At 38.1% G+C, this 11,233-nt stretch overlaps 1 protein-coding gene across 1 annotated transcript; it reads right to left on the bottom strand.

Annotated features, from left to right (window-relative positions):
- Positions 1 to 367: 367 nt before the first annotated feature.
- LOC102803479 (uncharacterized) lies at positions 368 to 10,222 on the bottom strand. Its single transcript, XM_006823914.3, has 10 exons — positions 9,730 to 10,222; positions 6,685 to 6,783; positions 6,506 to 6,558; positions 6,143 to 6,277; positions 5,162 to 5,287; positions 4,609 to 4,724; positions 3,361 to 3,666; positions 3,099 to 3,134; positions 1,974 to 2,009; positions 368 to 1,673 (listed from the first exon to the last, which is right to left on the bottom strand). The coding sequence occupies exons 1-10, from the start codon at positions 9,825 to 9,827 to the stop codon at positions 1,266 to 1,268; spliced, it is 1,413 nt and encodes a 470-aa protein (XP_006823977.2). The 5' UTR covers positions 9,828 to 10,222; the 3' UTR covers positions 368 to 1,265.
- Positions 10,223 to 11,233: the final 1,011 nt, after the last annotated feature.

Below are 11,233 nucleotides of genomic sequence, written 5' to 3' on the forward strand. Positions count from 1 at the left end.
CAGCAGCAATTATTATAATATATTCCCGAAACCAATGACGAAATAGAATCAAACTATGTTGCCGCTACGTACATGCGCTATATATTGTGCCATGGAACTTCTTGAGGACATACTTATTCTGTGCCTCCCCCTCTGTAATTCCGCCACGAACCACCTGATAGGTTCCCCGTTTTCAGTTTCACGGCACGTCTATTATCAGAACACCAGGAACTAGCGAACACGGCGAGTATGTCCAAACAAACATCGGGTCAATACTGATAAGTTTTTAAAAAGTTATTTTCAATTTCATAGAAACTCTGAATGTTCAGGGACAAAAACAAACGGGAAAGGTACAATACAAGTGGAATTTTTAGTAAAACTAGATGTAAACGGGTAATCAATGGTTTATTCTTATGATTTTCACGATTATAAATACATTAAACGAGTAACCATGAATATACATGAACCAAAGACATTATTGTCTTTGCACGAACAAAGAATACATCTAATAAACTGACGCCAAAGTATGCACGACCAGTCTCTCCATTATGATAGAGGGACTGTGGCATGGCATTCAAAAGTTTCAAATTAAATATAAACGAGAAAACAAAAACATCAATAAGGACGTATTCAAGTGTTTGCGTTAGTTACACACCTCTATAGAATTTGACCGAAACTCTGAAGAAGGCGGTCAACGTAGAACAACGAGATAGCGTGTAGTTGTTTAAAAACAAGTGTCTACCCTTCAAGTTGTTTAACATGCGTTGCTATCGTCGCCCAGGACTTAATTTCCGCGCGTGAGCAGATGAAGACCCATCCGCTTTAAAGTTGAACTCCTTATGTTATGTAAGATTTATAGACTGAAATGACCTATCAATGACCCATGTAAGGATCATAAGGGCTGTAAATTGTGTACGGTTCATGAGAAGTTTTATTCATTAGAATCCGGAAACAACGTTTAGAAGTACCCTCTATGAAGTAAATTAGAATTGAGTGATTACAGCAATGATAATTATGTACGAAAGCATTAAGAACGTAACATGATCAACCTAAACTTCCTTATTAAAAATGAAACATGTCTTTTTATGGCTAATCTTTATGTTTTCTTTAAAATAGTACAACAAAACGAGGCGTTAGTAGCGGGTAGTATAACGCATGACACATTTTTGGACGAAAAATCACCGTGTGAATATAATAAAAAAAAACAGATTTATATGATAAATCAATTAATAAAACAGCAAATTAATAAATGATCATAAAAATATGCTCTATAAACTATAATAAATTTAAATGTCCAGGGATGATTTTTTGGTCGTGTCTGTTGTAGGCATGAGTTGTGGCTTTGGTTGTTCGATTTCAAGCGCAGGGTCTTTCGATGAATACATCCAGTTAAGATCGTCCTCTTTTGACTTCAAATTGCTTTTTGAACCCGCTGATTGATCACCACTGCCAAGTTCAGAATCAAATGTCATAGTGTCGTAAAATGTATCCAAAGCTATGTCTGGATATTCTAAAACGTACTCCTCGCCGAGGTGAAAGCCCAGGATCTCGTTGCGATCTTTTCTATTCGTGATCTCGGGCAAATGCGGGATGTCATTCACACGGTCGCGAAATACCGCCCTTTGGAGTTCGAGAACGTCTCGGCGAAGACCAGCCATAATCAGTAAAACGAAGTCCAAGTTTCCAGGGTATCCCTAACGAAAAAAAATATTTCATTAGACCAATTATTTTTCATAATTTAGCAGTACTAAATTTTCTTCAAACAAATGCGAACAAGGCGGTGGATATTTGCAAGATTTGATGACGTGATACTAAACAATTTACGCCACACAAAAAAAACTAAAAAGGTGTACCGCTCTTTTTCGCTCTTGTCTCTTGTAGTCTTTTACGCATGCTATTGATAAAATGATAAAGAACTGTTGTTTTTAGGAACTTCGGAAGAACAAGCCAAAACGTCAGACTCGAGTAATCTCCACGATGGAGAGTCCACTTACCTTTTCTCCCCGTAAACCGTCTTCTCCTTTGTCTCCCTGTTGAGAAAATTAGGTAAAGTTTGAACTTTATAGCTCTTTATAGCTTTTATAGTCATTTTCAAACTACGATCGATCTGTTAACTATTATTATTGACGGTTCTCATTTTTACGTCTCTTTTCTTGTGGAAGGTATGATGACACAAATCAAAGGACAAAACCTGTCAATGGGTCATAACGATTGTAGATGAAAAATACATTCCACCTTCAAATCATATGTTTAATTTTCAAACGAAGATTTATGAATTAAGTACCATTCGTATATTAACCGTTTAACTTAATATAAGACGTGCAAATGCGCCCCAAAAAACACAGCAAACGGAGCAAAAGAGATATTTTTTTTTAAATAAAAGATTAATAAATATGTTATAATAAATATGTTGAAGTTATGAATCGAATTCATGGAAGGAAAAACATTCGTACACAACATGAAACCCACGATGTCAATCGAGCCACATCGATGTAGTTTTTGCTTAAAGCCTATCAAAGCTAATGAACACGTTCTTTAAAGCCACAGGACGATGTACGACGACATTGAACCAATCAGTTTGCAGTAACAGTGAGCGGCCATCTTTTTTTAGTCCCCGTTCGGACGCAGTCCGAAAACGGGGACTTATGTTTTGACCTCCGTGTGTCCGTCCGTGCGTCCGGACCTGTATCTTAGAAATGCCTGGACCAATCACAATCAGACTTCACACATACATCATACATAATATTATACATATGCACGTCAATTTGTTTCACGATTTGATTCAAGATGGCCGAATGGCGGCCATTTTTGTGCTAAAAATCATCAGATGGATTTTGTTCAAAATTGGTATATACGTTAGACATTATAGGAGCTTGATGCACATCATTTTGTTTTTCAGATAAGATTCAAAATGGCCGACTGGCGGCCATTTTGTTTTAGTGAATGTGGATCTAGTGCCATATCTCTGATTTGTCCACTTATATTTTTGTTGAAAGAATTACATGTCACAAACACTCTGATAGCTTGTATTTCACATCAATAGCAATTAAAGAGAATATTTTATACACAAATAAAACAATCTGAAAAAATTATTGAAAGAAAAAAAACACATTACAAACCTTAGGACCCAGTGGCCCAGGTGCGCCCGGCTTGCCCTGTGAAAATAGAACAATATTATTCAAAGAGTTATACTAGTATATAGAAATGGATTAAGGAAATATAACTGCTGAGTATAGTGTTTATGAAATATTGTCTTAGGACAAACTACATGTAGAAAGAACATGTCTGTATTGTCATGCCCAAGTCACGAATAATACGAGATACAGCAACGCGAACAATGTGCATGTGTGATTCAGGCGACTACTAGTATATTATACCTACCATTGGACCTCTTCTTCCGCGTCTTCCCTGCATTATCTTTACATCTTTTAATGACGTAGCATCGGGAGATAAACCAGATCTCGGAGGTGTTGACGACAATGACGGCGAACCAGGAGGTCCAGGGGGACCAGGAATACCTCGAGAACCTTGTGGCCCTTCGGGGCCCATTGGTCCAGTTTGGCCCGGAAAACCGGGACGTCCTCTCTCACCTGGTATGCCCGCCCTGCCCGGAGGACCACTAGGGCCGGGGTGGCCTTGATCACCCTTCAGCCTCGTCTGATCAGCAAGAGCTTCTAGTAAAATCATCTATTGGGCGAACACAAATTTAATTGGATATATTGAAATGAACACGTATCAGGCAAGCTTAAACCAAATGTACGACATAATTAATTAATTAATTAATTAATTCGAAAACTTGTCACTTAATAATTGTTCACTGTAAGCCGTCCTGTATATTTGCTCACTATGCTGTTCTACGTTTAGCAGAAAATGGCGATACGACTTTGGACCTGCGAAATGGTGTTGACTGTCGTTGCATTGCGCGTCTGTTGTGACGAAGTGTGTTAGTATTTGAATTTCGCCGACTCGGTTTTAACACAAGGTGTACTTATCGATCCAGTTGTATATAGAGGGATATGTAGCATTTCATTTGTTGAAAATAAATTCTATTTTAATCGTATGCATATATACATACATATGTTGTTGTGATCCATTGATAAGAGTCGTAATTATAGGAATAAACACATGACAATTGAAGTCAAGTACCGTTGCACGATATAAAAACAGGGGAAATCTTGAACAGCACCATCGTAGCGCTCATCCCTCGATTCACGTTAATTTGGAAGAGGTGACAGGATCGAACTACACCCTATCACATCCTTACCAAGCATATCAACTTATTGCATTAAAGCGTCACCAACGCATGAGTCAGGTGGCTATAACGTATCATTGTTTACAATATTTACCCATGAGCCTTTGCTTTCTTAGCTTGTGTTTTTATAATCGTTTGTGACTCGCGCGTGCGCAGGTGACGACCCTCCCTCGTTTGTCGCCCCTCCCTTGTTTCGTTCTTCCCTACCGCACCCACAAAATAATATGAATTTGAATTAAACGAATCACGTGCCCGGTCAGATTACAATGTATAATGTACGCACGGAAATGAAATTGGGAATTAAACACAAACTGTCATCGACATTTCTGAAATCTAAACTCGCAAAATAAAAGAGCTTGTATGTTGCGTGATGTTACCTTTTCCGACACTTCTACGACTGTGTTTTTCATTTCATGTAGTTCAGAACAGCTCGGAGTACATCGCTGTTCCACCCGAAATTCACTTAATACAGCAGATTCGCGAACACTGTCATCTGTAGTCATGGAAACAAAATTAAAAACAAAACACTATGTTTATGGTATTGATAATAACACGTGGGTGTTGAAATGCTCAAGTTGTCAGTGACAGCGAGCATGCGCAGTGAACGTCGGCGACTTCGGCTCGCCGCAGACAATGTGATATGATGTGTAAACATTCCCGCAGAATTATGTATAGAGCACAACCTCGATAACGACAAAAAGACAAGTTGCACAAAGTAATAAATACTTGTGCTGAATTTGATCAGACACCTGACAAAGGTTCTCGGAAATTACATGCAATAGTAATCGAATATTTCTTTTCTTAATATTAATGATGTCATTTATAAAAAAAACAATGCTAAAGATCGACTACCGCCGAACTCATCACAAGTTTTTATGAAAATCACAAATTTATATTTATCAGAAAGACACTCGAACGTTACCGTATTACCTATTTCACAACTTTTCTCGTCATCTGCTAAACGATACCCACTATCACATGAGCAGTAGTAACTACCATCCGTATTGTTGCAATGGTGTGAACAACCACCATTGCTATAGTTACACTCAACTAAGTCTGTGAGAACAAAACAAAATGTAAGAAGTCACTAGCGAGCTCATGAATAAGAACGGGGATTTCACGCATGCTATATTTATGTAAATATATGACGAAAAACAAAATTCACGTAGTTAATGTACACATTCACGGATGCCGTAACAAAACACACTTACGCAATGACCACATCGACGGATGACATATACAAACAAACAAACAGATATATTTTTCTAGACAAAATGTGTCATTGCATAAATGCTGTCCGGATTTCTGTGTCTGTTCACAGCCTCTTCACAGGGAGTGCGGTATGTTTAATCATGGAGCTTTTTTTTTAGCACCAAGGTTTAATCATGTTACTCGGAAAACAGGTCTGATTTTATTTTAATGGGAGTTTCAAGTTTTAGGAGACAAAACGATGCGCCATTAGTGGATAATTAATATTCGCTTTCATTTTACATTGAACATAGTTTTATGTTCTTAGCAAAGACACGTGATTAACTCTGATGAAAAAGCAATATTAATATGTCAATATAATAATGCTTGCTCGGTGCAAGTGTTGAAGTTGTAGCAGACACACTCAATGCAGTGGCGGCGGCACCGTGGGGCAGTGGGGCGGTCGCTCCCACAAAAAATGAAGTGAAACAGTCATACACCCATCTCCAGAGAACGTAAGTGTACCATCAAAATTTGCTCCCCAAAATGCAGGAAACAGCATTTCAGAAGGTCTAAATATCAAAATTTTCCGGGGGACCATGCCCCCGGAGCCTTTGGCGCGAGATTTGTTGACATTCACATAAAATCTGCTGCCGCCGCCACTGCAATGTCACTGATTAAGCAAAATATAAAACAAAAAACGAAAGACAGTGTTGTTCTCACCTACACAGTATGGTGGCGTTGATACTGCATATCTTTGGCGGTCAAAAACGAACCCGGGATAACAAGTACACAGCACTCTTCCAAAATTATTAGTACATTGTTGTTCACACGGTGCGTTAGCACATACGTCGGTATCTAAAATAAATATTCAGTCTATTAGGAAGTGAACGAGCTCTATACTCTACGAAATGCAATAAATGTTTTCCATATATATTTGTGTTACAGTAACCAGAAATTCAACCGTGGTGAAAGTTGTGCGATGTGATTGAAAGTTGTCGCTAAAATAGCTACAAACATACGTGAAGTAATCTCGCATTATTAATAAAATAAACAACTTCGATATAATAAATGTGAATGACTCACCTTCTGATATACATCTACCGTCTACGTAAATGAAACCATGGCAACACGACTTTCTGCATAAATAAAAATGGAGAAAAAATCATGTGAATTTCAAATGCATAGAGGCAGCATTGTGAAGAAACGCTTATTTCGTGTTTTGTATTTAGTTGTGAATCATCGTGAAAGGAAGTGTCACTTACCTAACACAGTTCGTAGTTTCCCCTTTTTTGTTTTGGCATTCGTACACATTTGTCACTATTTTATTCGGCGGACAATACTCTTCTTCTACTTTGTCCTTTCTGTGTGGGAGAAAAGAGTGAAACGACACGACCCGTTAGAGTTGATCGTGGCCTGAGGGTATATCTAAAGGGCGGTGGTCGTCGCGCAGCGATTGTTCGAATTTCATATAAACAATGTACTTTACACGGTTTGTACGTCGCCTATCGAATAGGACGCGCGACCACCACCCCTTAAGCATTATTATCACATATATAAAAGAGCCAAACAAACTGAACATAACTTTCCATCAAAATCTTTAGCGTAACCATTTCCTCCACATGGGTGGGTGAGGAATTCTCGCTCCTAAGAACGGGCCCAGCTCAATCCCGCTAAGGTTATCCAGTGTCACCTCTGAAATCTAACACCGGTATGTGTTCGGTCACCATTGCTGGCCCAATCATATCGCACTACAATTCTTACTAATCCGACCTAAGTAATCACACGGGAGCATTCCGTAGAATCACGGGCACAATATAAGCTTCTTTTTCAAAAGAAAAACAAATAGTTTTTGGTGACGCAAGTTACGGAACCAATGCAACTTGTTGGGAGACCGACTCACATATATTCATCGACCGTGAAACAATTCAGACACAGAAATCGGTTCAGTTCCCTATTTAAATGAATCAGAGACTTGTAATACTATCAGCAACATTACATCAAGTTAAATACAAACTTACGTATAGTTTACATTGACGGCATTACGCTTTACCCAAGGGGAAGGGGCATCCCCCACGACCAGGCCTAAATTAAATTATTATCCTCACGACATTTAAGTTTGTTCAGCTATTTCCTCTTGATATCTTAATGTTTATTTGCTAAATACAATGGTATGTGAGAATGCACAGTTGTCACGCACTCTCGGTTATAAATAGCCTTTTTCCCTTCGCTACCATTCCGGTATTCAGGAGCCACTTTATACTATTCTGTTATACGTCAGTCCTCCATTGGTTAAACGCATCAGCAGTGTCGTCATACCTCGTAAACAACAACAAACGTCGCATTTTCTTAAAAAAAAACACGAGTTTTCAATACTTTACCAAGTTCGCCCACACCCTTTGCTGAATTTCTAAGGGGGAAACGGACACTCGATCTATGACCTGCTTTCCGGTGTTAATATCACCCGTGTCGCATTCTCGACGAGAACACACTCTGTACCCTTGACTGGCAAGTATAAAAATCTCCGTCAACAACAACAGCATGAGATGAACTCATTCAGTATTCCCACCCAACTTTCTGGCGAATAATATTGTTTTCTGACGAGTCGGACAATAGGAGTCTGTCAGATTAGCAGGATATGTCGGATTTCCCGCATTTTTTTGTACCACCGGAATACAAATGAATGTATGAATGAATGTGTAAACTCCTCGGCATTCTAGGCTGTGTTCAGTACACATCAACGCCGCCTTCTTTTCAAATAAACAAACGTACACGTAAATTCCTTGTCTACATATTGTTTTTTTTTTGACGTTACAATATTGTCTAAACTGTAAATCGGTACGTTGTCACATTAAAATTACCGAAGCATAAACTTGAGAATACGCAATTATTTCCGATAATTGTTATTTACGCATCGACTTTAGTAAATTACACACGCCATTGATACCTAAATATTTCAATTCACTAGGCTGATACCATTAACAGTGTTTGATGTGTTTTTTATTGGCGTACGCTGCTTTGGATGTGGTTTAGAGCCCGAACGTGACATTACTAAGTTAATAGGACTCATATAAGTTCAAGCCCATAGCAAATAATTAAACTGCTCTTCCATGTCTGGTAGTTGAGATATGGTGTAAACATTATCCAAGAAATCGGTCCACATAAAACAGTAAATATGTGAGTAAAGTGTTGATAATAATTCTTCGAGCAGCATATTTTCCCCACTTAAATTCGGGTGCAACATTCTGCAAATATGTATTTACATAATTTCTTCATTTATTTTGGACTAAGTATGCATAATTTAATATAGGCCAAAAGTCTTGATATTTAAAAAAAAGATCATTTTCCATGGTATATCGGATGTTTGCATCTTTATATTATCTCATATCATTACTAGCTAAAATGGCGTCCATTTAAATTCAAATCGTGAGTAATATATAATATCTATGTCACATCGGTGACTCTCCATTTCAGAATAAATTGTTATGACGTGAATGCATGCTAAATTTAGAACAAATCCGACGGTAATTTGTGACTCTTACTCGCAAAATGACTGCATTTGCGCGGCACAGGAGAATTAAACCAAAAACAAAATAGATACACACATCCATGGGAGTGTCTTAACTTGGTGTATTATCGATACACAGGGGTTCGCGTTGGTATCTATCTTGCTGAGAGACTCCAGCCACGAGCACTGCCAATCGCATAGCTCGCACTGTTATGACATCTAGAAAGCATGCCAAAAATATGTTGAAGTGCCGGTGGAGAAATGTTTTCTTATATTCCCAATGCTTTGAAGTATATCTACTCAAGTCGTGTTTTTTTTTATTTCTTTCCGTCGTCTTAATGGATATTAGAAGTTGTGACATGTGCAGAAGCAAAGGGCAGCCTTGAATGAAATAGGATCGGTTGAAAACAAGTGACGTTCTGGAAAGACTCGCGCTGATTTTCTTGTCGCTGTTATCGTGTTCATTCCCTATCTGCCACAAACGCTTTGGGTCGAACTTGATATTATTAGACAGCCCTGCTTTAGGTGATAGATTAAACCACTTCAGTTGTTTACGTTGGTGTTTAAAAAGCTGCAAATCATTTTCAACTGACTCGCTGTCCTTAGATAACCGAAACTTACACCATATTCAGAATAAACATGGGTCGAAAGGACGTATCATGGGCGGCGTGTCTTTCTAATTATTCACGATATTATATAAATTGAACGTAATACTTCGTCACACGTACTAAACAATACTAGGTACAGTGAACGTAATGCATTTAGTGAATGAGTTGTAACTGTAAAGGTAAAAGTGTCTCACCCTTCAGAGAGCATGTATCCGTTAGGAACGTATGCACTAATCGTCAACATCATACAGCTGTAAAAAACAACCATTAACGGACATCGAATGGTTGCCATGGTTAGAGAACCGGCTCCTTAAACTTTGATCAGACGTTATCCCAAATCGACTTCTTCTCAATCTTCGGCGTTTTCTATTTGTCCCGATGGACTAAGAGCGTGGTTTTGGTCCCTACGTGATGGCGCGCCAAGTCGGGCCTTGGCGGCGAAAATTAAAACCACTCGGAACGGTTACTATTTACTGGAGTGGCTCCATCGGCATGCCAAATACGTAGAGTTAGCCCGGGGTGTTCCTACTCACACTCGTCGCTGAAGTGTTCCCTGTTTAGAAACTTCACAGTTCACAGCAAAGCTCACCAGAGAGTGTTTTCGTGGTATAGTGTACAGTTCATCGGCACAAGAAGACAGTCGAAGTGAGTCATTTAAAATCTGTGTGAACTCTGACACGAGATACACATTGAATTCACGATATGGTTTTCTGAGAACCACGTGATACGGCCGCCTGTTCGTTGTTCCGGCGTGCTCACACACGAAGAACGACATTCATGGCCGCCGGGAGAAATAAGTTGATTCGCTTCTTGTTGAATATTTGGAAATCAATAGTTTCCGGGGAAGTCACTTTAGTACCGTTCAGTTCTTTATTCCTCGTAATTACAGTCTCATGCACACTTGAACAGAACCTTACACAGTAATGGAAGGGCACAAAACAATTGTGTACCCATTAATCGAGTCCAGTCCCCCGCTTCATAATTTAAATGATATTGGGCACAGATTTGGAATTAGTACTTTTTTTGAAACAAAACCTCATAAATAAAATAAATAAAAAAATAACACACACAATTTTTTTATATAAACATATTCATCATACATTTAAAACCATCTGGTACCTATTCCCATAAGTTGAAATCCGGGATTTGACAACCAATCCAATTAAAGTCTGATGTATTGTACGGCGTCAGTGAATTTCATATTAAATACATTAATATTCTATAACTTATTCATTAAGCACATATTTTTTTGTATTATTTGGAAAATTACCAAAACTGTCAAAAGTAACAAAACGTAAATAATGTATTAAAACACTATACATTATATAACAGTATCAATAATCATATACAAATTTAAAATAAAAAAATATATATGATAAAAATAACCCGAGTTAGGACCTTATTTTAATCAAGTTGACTTGGTAAATAAATTTGCATTTCGATTGAGAACATGTGAGTTGGATCATATTGAATAAAGCCATAATTGAGGCGGAGAATATTGTGAGGTAATTATTGATTTATCACACATTCCGAACTTTATGCGTAATGATGACGTATTCACAGGTCCATTTTTTTAGTGGTTCCATCACATCACAAAAAACACACGTCATGTAGACAAAATAATTCAAATGTAATTTGAAGATTGTATGTGCAGTCATCACAAACTATAATTCCTTGGGTATTTTGTGGTACCTGTGA

The sequence above is a fragment of the Saccoglossus kowalevskii genome, chromosome 13, assembly GCF_978046115.1.
Source record: "Saccoglossus kowalevskii chromosome 13, keSacKowa6.1, whole genome shotgun sequence".
In the NCBI taxonomy this organism is placed as follows: domain Eukaryota; kingdom Metazoa; phylum Hemichordata; class Enteropneusta; family Harrimaniidae; genus Saccoglossus; species Saccoglossus kowalevskii.

Coding starts and splice junctions, on each gene's coding strand:
- LOC102803479 (XM_006823914.3), bottom strand. CDS start 9,827: ATGGCAACCATTCGATGTCCGTTAATGGTTGTTTTTTACAGCTGTATG. Junction 4,725..5,161: donor CGAGAAAAGTTGTGAAATAG/GTAATACGGTAA, acceptor CCATGACTACAG/ATGACAGTGTTCGCGAATCT. Junction 2,010..3,098: donor CTGGGCCACTGGGTCCTAAG/GTTTGTAATGTG, acceptor TTTTCTCAACAG/GGAGACAAAGGAGAAGACGG.